Consider the following 16,210-nt stretch of genomic DNA (forward strand, 5'->3'; position numbering starts at 1 on the left):
GGGTTTGAAGGTCACTTCTATTCTCTTTCCAGATTTCTTTAAGCGCTTTGTTCCACGCTTTCCTCCAGAAACCCTCCTTCGTTCTTCTGGAAGTGAATTTCAGCAAGATGCTTTTAGAAAGAAAAAAAAAATGTTCCTGTAACTGCAGAGGCTACGTAATGGGGTTGATCTTGTCCACTATGGATCTTTTAAATAAAGCTTTGGAAATACCAAGCTCAGACTTAACAAATACAGGAGAAAAATGGCATGATTATCTCAATAAATAAATACCAAAAGGCATTTAAGAGAACTTAATACATTATTTCTGGTTTTAAAATTATTATTATTATTATTATTATTATATTATTATTTTTTTTTTTTTGAGGCGAGTCTCGCTCTGTCGGCACCGGACTGGGAGTGCAGTGACCGGATCTCAGCTCACTGCAGCTCCGCCTCCTGGGTTACGCCGCATTCTCCTGCTCAGCCTCCCGAGTAGCTGGGACTACAGGCGCCGCCCCCTCGGCCGGTTAGTTTTTGTTTTTTATTATTAGTATGAGAACGGAAGGTATTCACCAGTTTGTTAGCCAGGATGTCTCGATCTCCTGACCTCGTGATCCGCCCGTCTTGGCCTCCCAAAGCTGCTGGGATTACAGGCTTGGAGCCACCGCGCCCGGCCTAAAAATTATTAACAAAGGTTGAAAGAGTTGGAACTGCCTTACCTTGTCAGGTTGTATCTACTAAGATACTAGAACAAGGCTTTATATTGAAGGACCTGAAGAATTAAAAGCATATATTCCTTAAAAGTCTGGGACAAGCAGTGATCATTCGTCTCAGCCTCTCTTCTCATTGTCTTGTATAACCTGGCTAATGCAGTGAAATTGAAAATTATTTAAAAGAATGTAGGAATTATAAACATAGAAAGGATGCCACCTCTATCTATAGAGGCAGAAGATGAGATTGTTCACCTAAAAACTAAGAGAAGTTAGAACTGTTGGAACTATTAGAACTGATAAGAAAGTAAAGTGGCTGGATATAAACCAATAGCTTTTAAAACTAGTAGCTTGCTATATAGCAGCAGTAGCCACTTAGGAAATATAATAGGGTAATATACACTAGTAACAACTTTTATAAGACATTTAAGGAATAAACTGAAATGTGAGAGGCTAAAATAAAGAAAACTATAACTGAACTGATACATGTTTTTAAAAAAGACCACAAAAAATAAAAATGGAGCGCATACTGTGGGTGTATTCAATATTTTGAAGATAGTTGTCCTCAAATTAACCTATGAAATGCCAAATATTATTATATTTAAAATGGTAACTTCAAATATAACTTAACCAATGTATTCTGAAACTCACCTAGAAGAGTATATGTATAAAAATACCTTAGAAAATTTTCTGAAAAGAACAAATAACCAATAAACATGCGAGATGTTCAGGGTCGCCAGTAACCAGGGAAATGGAAATTAAACCAATAGTAAGACCAGCCTGGCCAACATGGTGAAACCCTCTCCTAAAAATAGCCTCTACTAAAAAATGCAAAACAATTTTAGTCTCTACTTAAAATACAAAAAAAACTAGCTGAGCGTGGTGCTGGGCGCCTGTAGACCCAGCTACTCGGGAGGCTGACGTTTGAACCGAGGAGGCAGAGGTTGCAGTGAGCCAAGGTTGCGCCACTACACTCCAGCCTGGGTGACAGAGCGAGACTCTGTCTCAACAAAACAATAGTAATAGTTGTGCATATCATATTGGCAACATTTAAAAAGTCATATTGTGGGACATGTGCACTCTTACAAATGGTGGTGCAAGTGTAAATATGACATTTTTTGGAGGACAGTTTGGCAGTAGGTTTTTAAAATGTATTTTTTTTTTAAATTTTAGATTCAGTGGGTACATGTGCAGGTTTGTTACATGAATATACTATGTGATGCTGAGATTTGGGCCTTGATTGAACCCTCCATGCAGATAGTGAACATAGTACCTAATAGATCATTTTCCAACCTTGCCCCACTCCCTCCACCTTTTTAGAGCCCTCAGTGTTTATTGTTCCCAGCATTATGTCTGTGTATACCCAATGTTTAGCTCCTACTTACAAGTGAAAGCATGCAGTATTTGGTTTTCTGTGTTAATTCATTTAGGATGACGGCCTCCAGCTGCATCTGTGTTGCTGCAAGGGACATGATTTGATTCTTTTTAACGGATACATAGTATTCCATGGCGTAGATGTATCACATTTTCTTTATCCAACCCACTGTAGATGGCACCTAGGTTGATTCCGTGTCTCTGCTATTGTGAATAGCACTGCGATGAACATGCGAATGCAGGTGTCTTTTTGGTCGAAGGATTTATGTTCCTTTGGGTGTAAACCCAGTAATGGGATTGCTGGGCCAAGTGGTAATTCTATTTTTAGTTCTTTGAGAACTCTCCAAACTGCTTTCCACAGGGGCTGAACTAATTTATATTCCCACCAACAGTATAAGAATGTTCCCTTTTCTCTGCAACCTCACCAACATCTGTTATTTTTTTGACTTTTTAATAGCCATCCTGGCAGTATGTTTAAAAATAAAAAATGCACATGCCTTTCGTGTGAGCAGTCTCACTTCTAGAAATCACTTCTACAAAATATATACCTAAAAATCCATCAGTTGAGGAATTATACATTGTTATATATCCAAACAATGGGATACTCTTGACCGTTTAAAAAGTAGTTTTATTTGTACTAACATTGGAAATTGCATATGGTATATTGATAGATTTAAAAAGTAACAAGATATGTGGGTAGTGTAATACCATTTGGGTTAAATCACTTATGTGTAAAAACCAACATATAAGAGGTTCACATCAAGATGTTAAGAGTGATCACCTCTGGAAAGACAGTGAGTGGGACTGGAGGGAAGAGGAGAGTAGCAAGAACCAGGACTTTCACTTTCTTGACGCATTTCTGTATTTGTTGACATTTCGCAGTGAACATCTTTGATCATTTAAAAAATTAATCATGCATTCTTATATTGACAATTCTTATACTAAAATTTTGAAAATCCCACAGGAGATAGGAAAAAAATACCCCTTACTCGTGATGCTATTGACATTTTGAAATGAAAGGAAAAGATGAGTTTAGCAGAGTTAATTCAGCAGAAAATATAAATAAATAAGATGGCACTAAGGTATCTCTGGGGAGAAACGGGACCTGGTTTTGTTTCTCAGGTTCTTTGCCATTTGCTGTTTGATACTGGGGAAGCCACGTACCTTGTCTGTGGTCCAGTTAGGTTTCCTCCACTCTGCAAGTAGGGCTGACCTACTTCCATTGGAGAAAAATCCTAGAGAGAAAGAATGCCAAGAAAGGTTCCACCTGAATGGGAAGTGTTATTGTTAGAATGTCCACGAATGAATGTCAGAGTCCAGCACCTCAGAGGCCACCATTAAATGAGGAGTACTCTTTGTAGAAGCTGAACTCTGAAGTATGTGTCATGGTGAGGAGTCAGGTGGGGATACATGAATAAAATGTAAAAGACCATGTGGTATGGTAGAGGAGGGGTGTGTGTGTGTGTGTGTGTGTGTACAGCTTAAGAACATTTAGAAAGCAATAAAGGAGAACATTTTGATACAGCATAATAAACAATATTGGAGTACTAAGGAGGATCTTGGAGCAATTAGATTTGGGAAGTATTAAGAGGTGTTTCATGATGATAGGAGATGGGCGCATATGCCTGTGTAAGTATGGGGAGGTGGGGACGTTGCAGTGATGGCACTGGGTAGCTTTGTTATTAAGTTCAAAGAGTTTCTAAAGGGAAAATACAATCCCCATTTGAATCACATGTGGTTCATTTTCTGAGGTAATCTCAAGAGGCACAAGATCAAATCTAGCTTGACACCATCCAGTACAGAACTCAGCAGTCTCTAGAAGCTGGAGCTGAGCGACAGATTGGCTAATGAGAAATCTCCATCCTCTGCCAGCGCCTCAGGGCCCATCTCTTCCTCTTTGGCAAGCAGGATACAAAGAGAGCGCAAAGCAGAATGGAGACCTAGAAGGTCACCCAGAGCATTCATTTTGCAAACTCCCCACCAGGACTTTCCAGAAGGCAGATGAGCACGGTTTCACAGTTTTGCTAGAATGCAAGCCAGTGGCTTCATGCTTCGACCTGGGGTAGGTTTTAATGAAACCTAAAGAATACTTCACACATTGACCTACCATTGGCAGTGAGGAAGAGGAGGAGATGCGCCAAACACAGCTGAACTACATCCTCTCATTTATTCATGGGGCATGAGAGGAGCGATTGTAAAATTCAGATGAAAACTAGAAGTTAAAATTCAGAGCTCCCAGCATAAACATTTGGGTCTAGTATGAAGTTCACTTTCACCAGTAAGACACATTGAGAAACACAAGAAACCCATTGTTCTGTGGATGTTTGTGCATTTCAGTGGTCTTGCCTATAGGACCCTCAAGTGGAAGTTAGATTGTCTCTATTATGTTCTTTCTAATTTGTTAAATATTTCTTGAACTAATCCCCTTCTCACTATCTCCATTGCTACTGTTAATATGTACACTGTTTATCACAACAGCCTTGTATCTGATCAGTCCGCAGCCGTGCCCCATGCAATCCGTTCATCATGCTGCCTGAGTCTTCCTTCCAAACATCAGCTGTTTGTCACTTCATTGCTCAGCATCCCTCAGTGACATTTGGATTTTTAAAAATTATATCCCCGCTGCCCACCTTCTTGGCCACGTCTCTTGTGCTCACACCTCTCCCTACTCCATGTTTTCTTCTGATTCAATGTGACAGCTACCCAAGACTTTATGTGGTTCTGCAAAAATGCAAACCTCTGTCTTGTCTTGGAGCCTAGAATACCTTTTTTTTGACTAATTACTCTTTGACTCAAGATGCAGCTGTACCAAGTGTCATCTCTAGGAAATGCTCCCTAACCTCCTTTGTGTTACGTACCATTTCCTCACACTGTGGAAGCACATGAGATTTACTTCCATCCCAACATCTACACTCTCCCCTAACAGACTATTGGTCTATCTCCCTGACTCACCTGGAAAACACCTTTAAGGTGAAAAATACATAGTTCTGTTCATTACATCTTGCAGAGTGCCTGGCAAATGTGTGATAGGAAAGAATGAACGTGTATCTTTAAATTGGGCTTCTCCCTCTCTAGTTTTTGAACATGTGTATGTGGGTTTCTGTTTTGCCTGATGTGACATGAGTCACAACCTGCTGTGTTCTCAGAAATGCAGTGAGGATGAGTAAGATAAATCATGTTAGGATCATATATAAGTGAGCTGAAGACTCTTACCACTCATCTCAGACCATCATTAAGTAGCTGCCTACTGGGTCTCTCTAGGGTGTTCATGAATTAAAACTCCTGTGTTGTTCCAGGTCAGCTGTTGCCAGCAAACCGCAATACACCGAGTCCCATTGATCCTGACACCATCCAGGTCCCCGTGGGTTATGAACCAGACCCAGCCGATCTTGCCCTCTCCAGCATCCCTGGCCAGGAAATGTTTGACCCTCGCAAACGCAAGTTCTCTGAGGAAGAACTGAAGCCGCAGCCCATGATCAAGAAAGCTCGCAAAGTCTTCATCCCTGATGACCTGAAGGTAAATTGGAACTGGTAATCAGTCCTTGGGCAAATGGAGAGTGGTATCTGCAGACAAATTAAAAGGGTGACCCCAGGAAGATCCCAGAAGCTAGTGTATGGAGGATTTCTGATTTCTTTTCCTGTTTCTTGGCATGTGACTTCCAGGCAAGTTGTTTCCTGTCTGGGTGTGTTTTGAAATACACTTTTATGTCTTGATGCTGAACAGAAACAAGGAGAAGCGGTAAAATGGATTTAAAGTCCACAATGGAGTGATTTTAAGCCCACAAAGGAAGCAAATGTGCTCTTATCTGCATGCAAACCCATTAAAGTCTAATACAATCAAACCCCAAATCTTTCAAGGTTGGAAAGAGAAAGGAAATCATTTGAGAAGGGCATTGGAACCTCATCGCCCTCAAAGGCTTACCTTCCTTTTAGGGAATTTGTGATAATTTGCTGCTGCCGTTTCCCTGTAGGCTGCGGGGAGTAATAGCCAGAGACAGGTCCTTCCTCCATATTGCCAACCTTGGATGACCAGGGTGGGATTTTGTGAAGGAAACTGGTAGTTCCCTGACACCATTTGTATGTACTGTTCACTTTGTATCTTAAGTAATGATCACTTGAATATCTCACTGCTAGGTTAATTCTGAGTAGGTTTTCTCTGAAGTGTTGAAGGGACACATTATTTATAAAGGGAAATAGATTTTACCTTGGAAGTCAAATGCAGCTTAAAAGAAAATTAACCAGACACACTTAATGATACCTTAGGATGAAAATTCTTTCCAAAATCATGCCATGTCTGCTAATGCCAAAATAGAACCATTTCTTATTAACCATTGCTTAGAACTTTCATGCTTCTTTCCAATCATATGGGTACTAGAGATATGAGTATTACATAGTCAAGGCCTTGGAACCAGACATAATTAGCCCTTTTTTACTGTCTGCCCCCCATCTCTCAAAGCTAACTATGGTTCCTGTGTAGAGACACTCCTAGGCTGGGAAATAGGAATTTGAGACATCGTCTGAACTGGCTTAGACCAGTTGTTCGTGCTTTACATATCTAGAAAAAATGCTGGAAGCAGAAGTACCTGGCAAATTTAAATCACTGCTGTCATCCACATTCCTGAGATTACCTTAATTGATGCAGAATAGGAAAACGTCAGGGCTGAAGGGGACCTTAGAGATTCATTTGTCCAAAGTTATCACCTTGCAGTTGAGAAAATGCAGAAAATGGAAAGCTGAGGTCAGCAGATCACTACCTGTTAGAGGAAGGCTTAGCCTGGCTCCCAGGTTATCTAGCTTCGCAAAAGGTCACAGCAGCATGTTGGCCCTGACAAGGGCTATAACAGGGGCCCGTGGGTGACAAATCAGTGGCTGTCACCCTGAGAAGCAAAAAAGGAAATCACATGGTAAAAACACCAGAAAATCTAAACTAGTCAGGACATTGATGGTTAGACCGAGATGGGGTAAGAAAGGGTCACCATGGGCTCAGGTCTTGGGCAATTAGGAACCTTATTTCAATGAGATGCCTTTCCTAGTCTTGTCTTCTTAGTGATCCAATTTTTTGTGTATTTTAAAGCCTCGTATCTTAAACTAAAGCCAGGGATCCTGTTCAACACAGATTTCCTCTTGAATGGAGGGTAGTTTGAAAGGATGCTACTATGAGTGATAGATAGAACTTCCAGCTAGACCTTCACAAAGTCTCCACATTCACCAAAGAGCAAGATTAGTTAATAACCCAGGTAACCTTGGCAACAAAGAGGCCAGGCAAAAACTGTCTGTGCTAGAATTACACATATTGCTGCTGTCATGGTCAGGCCTGACCTTTTCACATAGCAGCGGGGGAATGGGCTGGCACATTGTCCTGCCTGGTGTCCTTGGATATTTTTTAGTTGTGGATGAAGTCTCAGGCTAAAGACCATGAGCTAATATAAAGCAGGAAGCAGAGCTGTAACATGTTTCTCCTTCTGGCAGAAAGGTCTGAGCTAAGGGTAGGTGGGGGAGAAGGTGTTTCTGGCCTCCAGCATTGGACAAGGAAACCAATTTAATGAAATGCCCCCCCCCAAAAATGATCTTCCCTGCAGCAGCCTGAACTTCCTCTCTTGAGCCAGTCATTAGGGTTAGCATGCATGCCCTGGAGAATGAAGGGAGAATTGAGGTTGACATGCTGGGGTACCTAGCTGAAAATCCATTTAATCACCTGGATTTCTTGATGCTTTTAAGGGTCCATTCATTCACTTGATGAATATTTTCCAAATGCTAGTGTGTGCCAATCCTCTAACCCGGTATCAGGGGCTGGGAATACTGAGGTGAGCCAATACTGATACTGTTCCTGCTTTTATGGAACTTCTAGACTGGTGAGAAACAGGGAGTGTTGACCTGTTGGCTGGGGCAGGGCTAAGTGGGTCCCTTGTTGCATGGAGGTGACCGGGTAGCCAGATGGCATCAGCACCTGGGAGAGAGAGGGAAAGGGGGCAGAGGATGAAGTGCCAAGTTTAGTTTATCAGCCCCGCTCAAAATCCCGCTTCCCCCTGCCCACAACCATTCTGCGATAACAAAGGGAGGCGAGCTGGTTTTTCTAGTCCAGGACACTCCTTTTGTCATTCCTACCTTCTGTATCCTCTTCTTCACCAGGTTCCCAGCTCCCCTCCCTCCCACCTGAAAGGTTTGTTTTGCATTCCACACCTTGGCTGGCTCATCTGCATGTGTGGACAGGTGAGGCTGGGAAACAAAGCACTTCAGAAGTGAGAAGAGCTCTAATAAGTTAGAAGTTGGTTGTTACCCTGAAGTCAGCTGGTGACTCCCTGGGCTTTAAGACCTGGTCAGAATTGTCTTAGACCACACCAAGCCTGTGGCCTATGGTGTGACCTCCTCATTCCTCCCCCATCACATACATGCAGTTTCTACAGTGTTCCCGGGGCTCGTTCTTATGTACTCCTTCGCTTCCTGGGCTGCTGTTCCCCTGTGTGCAGACTCTGATACATCCTAAATCAAGTCCTCTTTTGAATGCTCTTGGAAACCACACTCCCAGGCACATTGTTGGGTATAGATTTACTGATACTGTGAAGGGAGTGGAACCCAGGCTTCCATCAAAACACAAATAACTTCCATCAGAACTGGAGGCTTCACCACTGTTGTTAATATGCCTTTGGGCCCCCTCACCACCATGATGTCATGGACTCTCCTGGCCCCTCCCAGCCTCTCCCCTGCCTCCAGCTCCCCTGCTCGCTTTCAGAAGCACAGACAACAAATATGGCCAACAGCCATTGCACACCTGCCCTAGCTTGCTTGCCCAGGTATTCTTCAAAGAGCAGCCTCCTCCCTCCTACCCAGAAGAATTCTGGTATCATCTATTATGAAAATTGTTTTTGTTAACCCTGTTACATATAGTTATGAAGTGTATAAAAAGCTGGGGGTGCTTTATTTAAGATGATAGTACTGGTTTGTGGATGGCAGATAGGAGGTGTCTACACAGTTCCTATCCCACACTTTCTGTATTTGTGCAGGGCAAATGCCTGTTGAGGGTAATGGGCAGTTTTGGGGGTGGACCGCTGACCTTAGACTTTCCTTGCAGCCTTGGCCCCAACCCGTGTGACCTCCTCCAATGCCAGCTGCCCCTTGGAATTCTGAGGGGGCAAGCACTGGCCTGATCCACTTATTCTGGGTGTCATGTAAATGCAGGTAGTAGAATTGCTAGGACTGAGGGATTTGCTGTTGCAAATTGTTGAAAAAGGGGAGTTGCAAAATTCACCAGGTGGCACCATCAATGAATTGGGAAGATCTAAAAGAAGATCCCTGTTTCTTAGTCTTCTTAAGAAGTTTTCCTTTCTGTCAGGGAGGCAGCAGCGGGGTGGAGGGCAGGGAAGGAGGGATTGTTTTTACACTGACCACAGTAAAATATTACTCAGGCTAAAAAGGCCCAGAGCACAGTTAAACAGGAAATTAGAGTAAATTATGTAAATGCTGGCCACAAATATGAGTACATTGATGAGTGGCAGGTGGAAGGCTTTTTTTTAATTTCTATTTTTAATTACCAAAGTGTATGTATCCATTATATGATATTGTAATGGTTCAGAATAATATAAAAGGTAGAAAGTCTTACCTCTTTCCTTTGCTACTGCGAATCCCCCTTCTAGAGGCCCTGCTTTTATAGATTAGTATAAATCATTCTGCGCCTCTTTCTATGAATATGTTACATGATTTTTAATCAGACTGGGATGAGACCATACATATTTGTGTGTAAACTGCCATTGTTTCCACCCACATAGTCACATAGTGGCATATCATGAGCATCTTTCTGGTGCAGGTGGGTCACTGTTTGTAACAGCTGCCAAGTATTCCTTTGTATGACTCTATCATAACATAGTTATTAAATCTCCTATGCATAGTTTTTCCTCATTTTTTCTACTGCACATAATGCTGCAGTGAACAGTTCATGGTTGTGTGTATATGTACATGTATGAAGATTGCTACAGGACAAAATCCTGGAGGTGGAGTTGCTAGATCAATAGTATATGCATTTAAATAGTTGATAGATATTGCCAAATTGCCTTCTAAAATTTTTGCGCCAACTCATAGCCAAGAAAGCATATGAGTGCCCATGGAGGAAAAGGGTTCTTAAAATAAAATGTTAAGCAGGGAGAGTAAAGAAAGTTGGAATGTCATTTAAGGGTGAGGTGAGCCACCTGCTTTCCATTCAGCCTCTGATCTCTGCTTCATTGAGCACACCTCTGCTGGGCAAAGAGTAGGAGCCTGTTGGGACAGATTGGTGGGTCCTTGCTCCAGGAAGGAAGTGTGGCTCATGGGCCACGCCCTCAGACATGCAGAAACTGTCAAGGAAGGAGACACAAGCTAAGAAACCCGAGTTGGCACCTCTGCACAGTCCTGGAGCCTGCCCGTGTCCTGGCTGGCACTGGACTTTGCTGAAATCTAATATCTTATTTTTTTTCCCTTCTGTAACTAATGAGCAGGATGACAAGTACTGGGCAAGGCGCAGAAAGAACAACATGGCGGCCAAGCGCTCCCGAGACGCCCGGAGGCTGAAGGAGAACCAGATCGCCATCCGGGCCTCGTTCCTGGAGAAGGAGAACTCGGCCCTCCGCCAGGAGGTGGCTGACTTGAGGAAGGAGCTGGGCAAATGCAAAAACATACTTGCCAAGTATGAGGCCAGGCACGGGCCCCTGTAGGATGGCATTTTTGCAGGCTGGCTTTGGAATAGATGGACAGTTTGTTTCCTGTCTGATAGCACCACACCCAAACCAACCTTTCTGACATCAGCACTTTACCAGAGGCATAAACACAACTGGCTCCCATTTTGGTGTGCATCTGTGTGTGTGTGTGCGTGTATATGTGCTTGTGCTTATGCGTGTGGTCAGCGGTATGTGCGTGTGCGTGTTCCTTTGCTCTTGCCATTTTAAGATAGCCCTCTCATCGTCTTTTAGTTCCAACGAAGAAAGATGCCATGTTTTTACTAGACCGAGGAGCCCTCTCGCGGGTCTCCCATCCCCTCCCTCCTTCACTCCTGCCTGTTCAGCGTTGCTTCGTGTTCGAGCTTACCTACTCTTCCAGGACTCTCTGCTTGGATTCACTAAAAAGGGCCCTGGTGAAATAGCAGATCTCAGTTTTTTTAAGAGTACAAGCTCTTGTTTCTGTTTAGTCCGTAAGTTCCCATGCTAATGAGGTGCACACAATAACTTAGCACTACACCACAGCTCTAGTCCTTCACAGGTTGCTTTCCTCTTACTTTCAGTTTTGGTGATAATCGTCTTCAAATTAAAGTGCTGTTTAGATTTATTAGATCCCATATTTACTTACTGCTATCTACTAAGTTTCCTTTTAATTCTACCAACCCCAGATAAGTAAGAGTACTATTAATAGAACACAGAGTGTGTTTTTGCACTGTCTGTACCTAAAGCAATAATCCTATTGTACGCTAGAGCATGCTGCCTGAGTATTACTAGTGGACGTAGGATATTTTCCCTACCTAAGAATTTCACTGTCTTTTAAAAAACAAAAAGTAAAGGAATGCATTTGAGCATGGCCAGACTATTCCCTAGGACAAGGAAGCAGAGGGAAATGGGAGGTCTAAGGATGAGGGCTTAATTTATCAGTACACGAGCCAAAAACTGCGTCTTGGATTAGCCTTTGACATTGATGTGTTCGGTTTCGTTGTTTCCCTTCCCTGACACGCTGCCTCGCCCCCCACTTTTCTAGTTAACTTTTTCCATATCCCTCTTGATATTCAAAACAGTTACTTAAGATTCAGTTTTCCCATTTTTTGGTAATATATATATTTTTGTGAATTATACTTTGCTGTTTTTAAAAAGAAAATCAGTTGATTAAGTTAAGTTGATGTTTTCTAAGGCCCTTTTCCCAGTGGTGTCCTTTTTGAATGCCTCATAAATTAATGATTCTGAAGCTTATGTTTCTTATTCTCTGTTTGCTTTTGAACGTATGTGCTCTTATAAAGTGGACTTCTGAAAAATGAATGTAAAAGACACTGGTGTATCTCAGAAGGGGATGGTGTTGTCACAAACTGTGGTTAATCCAATCAATTTAAATGTTTACTATAGACCAAAAGGAGAGATTATTAAATCGTTTAATGTTTATACAGAGTAATTATAGGAAGTTCTTTTTTGTACAGTATTTTTCAGATATAAATACTGACAATGTATTTTGGAAGACATATATTATATATAGAAAAGAGGAGAGGAAAACTATTCCGTGTTTTAAAATTATATAGCAAAGATATATATTCACCAATGTTGTACAGAGAAGAAGCGCTTGGGGGTTTTTGAAGTCTTTAATATTTTAAGCCCTATCACTGACACATCAGCATGTTTTCTGCTTTAAATTAAAATTTTATGACAGTATCGAGGCTCGTGATGACGAATCCTGCTCTAAAATACACAAGGAGCTTTCTTGTTTCTTATTAGGCCTCAGAAAGAAGTCAGTTAACGTCACCCAAAAGCACAAAATGGATTTTAGTCAAATATTTATTGGATGATACAGTGTTTTTTAGGAAAAGCATCTGCCACAAAAATGTTCACTTCGAAATTGTGAGTTCCTGGAACGGCACATTGCTACCAGTGCTCCAGACAGTTCTGTTCTACCCTGCGGGCCCGCACGTCTTATGAGGTTGATATCGGTGCTATGTGTTTGGTTTATAATTTGATAGATGTTTGACTTTAAAGATGATTGTTCTTTTGTTTCATTAAGTTGTAAAATGTCAAGAAATTCTGCTGTTACGACAAAGAAACATTTTATGCTAGATTAAAATATCCTTTCTTAATGGGATTTTCTAGTTTCCTGCCTCCAGAGTATCTAATTCTTTAATGATCTGGTGGTCTTCTTGTCAGTCCATCAGCAATGCTTCTCTCATAGTGTCGTAGACTTGGGAAACCCAACCAATAGGATATTTCTACTAGGTGTTCATTTTGCCACAAGCTATAGATAACAGCAGGAGATGGGGGTGTATCAGAATTGCAGTACAATTGGAGTTGCAATACATTGTTCAGGTGAATAATAAAATCAAAAACCTTTGCAATCTTAAGCAGAGCTAAATAAAAGATATCAATATGAGACACAAGTGGACATAGAGTTGGCCTTTTTACAGGCAAAGAGGCGAATTGTAGAATTGTTAGATGGCAATAGTCATTAAAAACAAAGAAAAATGATGTCTTTAAGTGGAGAATTGTGGAAGGATTGCAACATGAACCATGCAAATTTATGGCCATATCAAATGGTAGCTGAAAAAACTATATTTGAGCACTGATCTTTCTTGGAATTAGATGTTTATATCAAATGAGCATCTGAAATGTTTTCTGCAGAAAAAAATAAAAAGATTCTAATAAAATGTATTCTCTTGTGTGCCAGGAGAGGTTTCAGAAACCTACCTCGTCTTAAATATTTAAACAGTTTGGAGTCTGTACAGGTGCCTTATATGTAAGTCATTGTCACGATACACACACACGAACACTCCCTCTAGATTGGCTGCCTATCCATCCAGGGCAGTTAACTAGCAAACAAGGCAGATCTGCTCCATGGAGCGGGAGGCCCATGGCTTGACTCTGAGTGATTTGGGTCAACCAGGGTCAGACACATGTCTGCACACTGCAGCTATTATGAGAGTCCCTTTGTCATTTTTCACCTTTCCATCCTAAGCATCTTTCAGAGATTAATTATTTGGCCATTAACAGTGAATCCAAATCATATCACACTGACATCATCTAGAGATGATTTGGAAGGAGCTTCTTAGGACCTCATGATGAGGTCACATTGTTGTTTCTTTTGACTAGGGTTGGCAAAGAAAGGCAAAAATTGACCAGCCCGTCTTTCTGCTGGTGCTGCCTTAAGGAGGTAGTTAGTGGAGGGGAGGGCTGTAAATCATTACTTCTTTCTCTTCAGAAAGTGGCCACTTTGAACCATTCAAATATCACATTATTGGCAAGACTGTGATAGGCCTTTTGTCTTCAAATACAACAGGCCTCCATGGACCCATCCCTCGAAGCAGAAGGACCGTTTGAGGAGAATGCAGATGGGATTCCACAGTGGGGTGGGATTCCACAGTGGGGTGGGTGGGAACCTGTACTAGATAACCCAGAGGTTCCTTCTAACCCACTGGTTTGGTGGGGAACTCACAGTAATTCCAAATGTACATTCGAAGGTCTAGGGTCTGTTTTCAGAAGAAGCAAGAAGAATTATCAGTGGCACCCTCCCCACTGTCCCAGGGTAAAACAATAGACATTCTGTGAAATGCAAAGCTATACTTTGGTTTTTCTAGTAGTTTATCTCATTTTACCCTAATCTTCCTTTAAGGAAAACTTAATCTTTATCACAGTTAATTAGAGCGATCCCAAGGCAGGGGACCAGGCCTGCTTGCCTGTGTGTGATGGCAGTTGGAGATCTGGATTTAGCACTGGGGGCTCTACCCCGCAGGTGTCTGAGACTAAGTGTTCTGCCGTCCAGGTGGCGATCACCTTCTGCTTCTAGGTACTCCCACTGGCAAGGCCAAGGTCTCCTCCAGGTTTTTTCTGCAATTATTAATGTCATTTAAAAAATGAGCAAAGCCTTATCCGAATCGGATATAGCAACTAAAGTCAGTACATTTTGCAGGAGGCCAAGTGTAAGTGTGTGTGTGTGTGTGTGCGCGCGCGCGCGTGTGTGTGTGTGTGTGTGAATAAGTCGACATAAAGTCTTTAATTTTAAGCACCTTACCAAACATAACAATAATCCATTATCCTTTTGGCAACACCACAAAGATTGCATCTGTTAAACAGGTACAAGTTGACATGAGGTTAGTTTAATTGTACACCATGATATTGGTGGTATTTATGCTGTTAAGTCCAAACCTTTATCTGTCTGTTATTCTTAATGTTGAATAAACTTTGAATTTTTTCCTTTCTTTCATGTATTTTTATTAACAGTTGGCTAGCAATGGTATTCTGTTCTCACCTCAGTAGCAAAGAGACCATTTATAGATTATTACCTAGATAATAAAATGATAATACTATATAATTAGTAATAAATTAACATTTATTGGGTAGTTATGTGCCAGACACTGTGCTAAACACTTAGATGGAGTATTTTATTCCATATTAGCTCTATGAGGTAGGGACAATTATTATCCCCATTTACAGAAGACAAAATTGAAAGGGGAGTTAAGTAGCTTACCTAATGCTACAGAGGTAAAAGCCGCTGAGATGAATTCTGATCCCTGGAATGAGCATCATTTAGAGGGGTGGTTCCCAAAAGCCAGTCCACAGACTATCTTGTTCTCTAATATATAAAAAATAATTCAGCAACATCTAGGAGTATAAATCCAGAGATTCTGAATCAGTAGTTCTTGGATGGGGCCTGGAAATCTGAATTTTTAAAGTGATCCCAGCCAACTCCCATGTGCAGCCAAGTAATTGGTGTCAAGGATTTATAGACTTGGCTCTTAATTCAAGTTCATGACCCTTGGAGGATCCATGCAGAAGCTTCAGAAATTCCATAATTACCTGAAATTGTATGCAACTTTTTTGTGTATAAACACATTTATTTTGCGGTAGAGAAGACTTGTCGCTTTTTTTTTTTTTACTTCCCTGAAGGAACCTGTGATGCAAGGGGGCGTAAAACCCCTGATTCCTGTAAGAAGGCTGATGTAGAGCAGTGGTTCTCAGCCCATGAAGCCCAGTGGATTCACCTGGGGAGCTCAAAACCGGCTGTGTGGGGCTGCAGACCAGGCCAAGAAACTCAGCATCTCTGGCGTAGTGAGAAGGGGACTCTGTGTTGAGGAGTAGAATTCTGGATTCAAATCTGTCACCTAGTGGGTATGTGACCTTGAGCAGCTTCTAAACAGTTTTGAACGTAAATCTCATCTGTAAAATGAAGGTATACTCACTTCTGAGGGTAGTGGGGAGAACTAATGACAACAAATGAATTGTCTCTGGCACATCCGAGGCCTTCAATAGATAACTGCATGGGGACCACGGGAGTAGAATGTATGCCTTGAGCATTTTTCCTATTCAATATTTCAGACCATTTGTTCCTTCAAAGAGGACAGAAAACCATTCCCCTGCTCACATGCTGGAGCACGATGGCTGATGGTGTGAGAACGCATGGTACACCATTAGAAATGTTCTTTCATAGTATGACTTCATCAACAGTTC

At 41.7% G+C, this 16,210-nt stretch overlaps 1 protein-coding gene across 3 annotated transcripts in view; it reads left to right on the plus strand.

Annotated features, from left to right (window-relative positions):
- Nucleotides 1–14,961, plus strand: part of HLF (HLF transcription factor, PAR bZIP family member) — a 60,666-nt gene extending 45,705 nt beyond the window's left edge. For 2 of the 3 annotated variants that reach the window (XM_017848155.1, XM_017848158.1), the window contains exons 3-4: nucleotides 5,360–5,580; nucleotides 10,526–11,170. In XM_017848155.1, the coding sequence (XP_017703644.1) occupies nucleotides 5,360–5,580; nucleotides 10,526–10,744 (440 nt within the window). In that variant the 3' untranslated portion in view covers nucleotides 10,745–11,170. Of the gene's footprint in view, nucleotides 1–5,359; nucleotides 5,581–10,525 lie in introns of all 3 variants that reach the window. The other variant, XM_017848157.1, reaches the window with a different exon arrangement.
- The last annotated feature ends 1,249 nt before the right edge of the window (nucleotides 14,962–16,210 follow it).

The sequence above is a fragment of the Rhinopithecus bieti genome, unplaced genomic scaffold, assembly GCF_001698545.2.
Source record: "Rhinopithecus bieti isolate Rb0 unplaced genomic scaffold, ASM169854v2 scaffold_30785, whole genome shotgun sequence".
In the NCBI taxonomy this organism is placed as follows: Eukaryota; Metazoa; Chordata; class Mammalia; order Primates; family Cercopithecidae; genus Rhinopithecus; species Rhinopithecus bieti.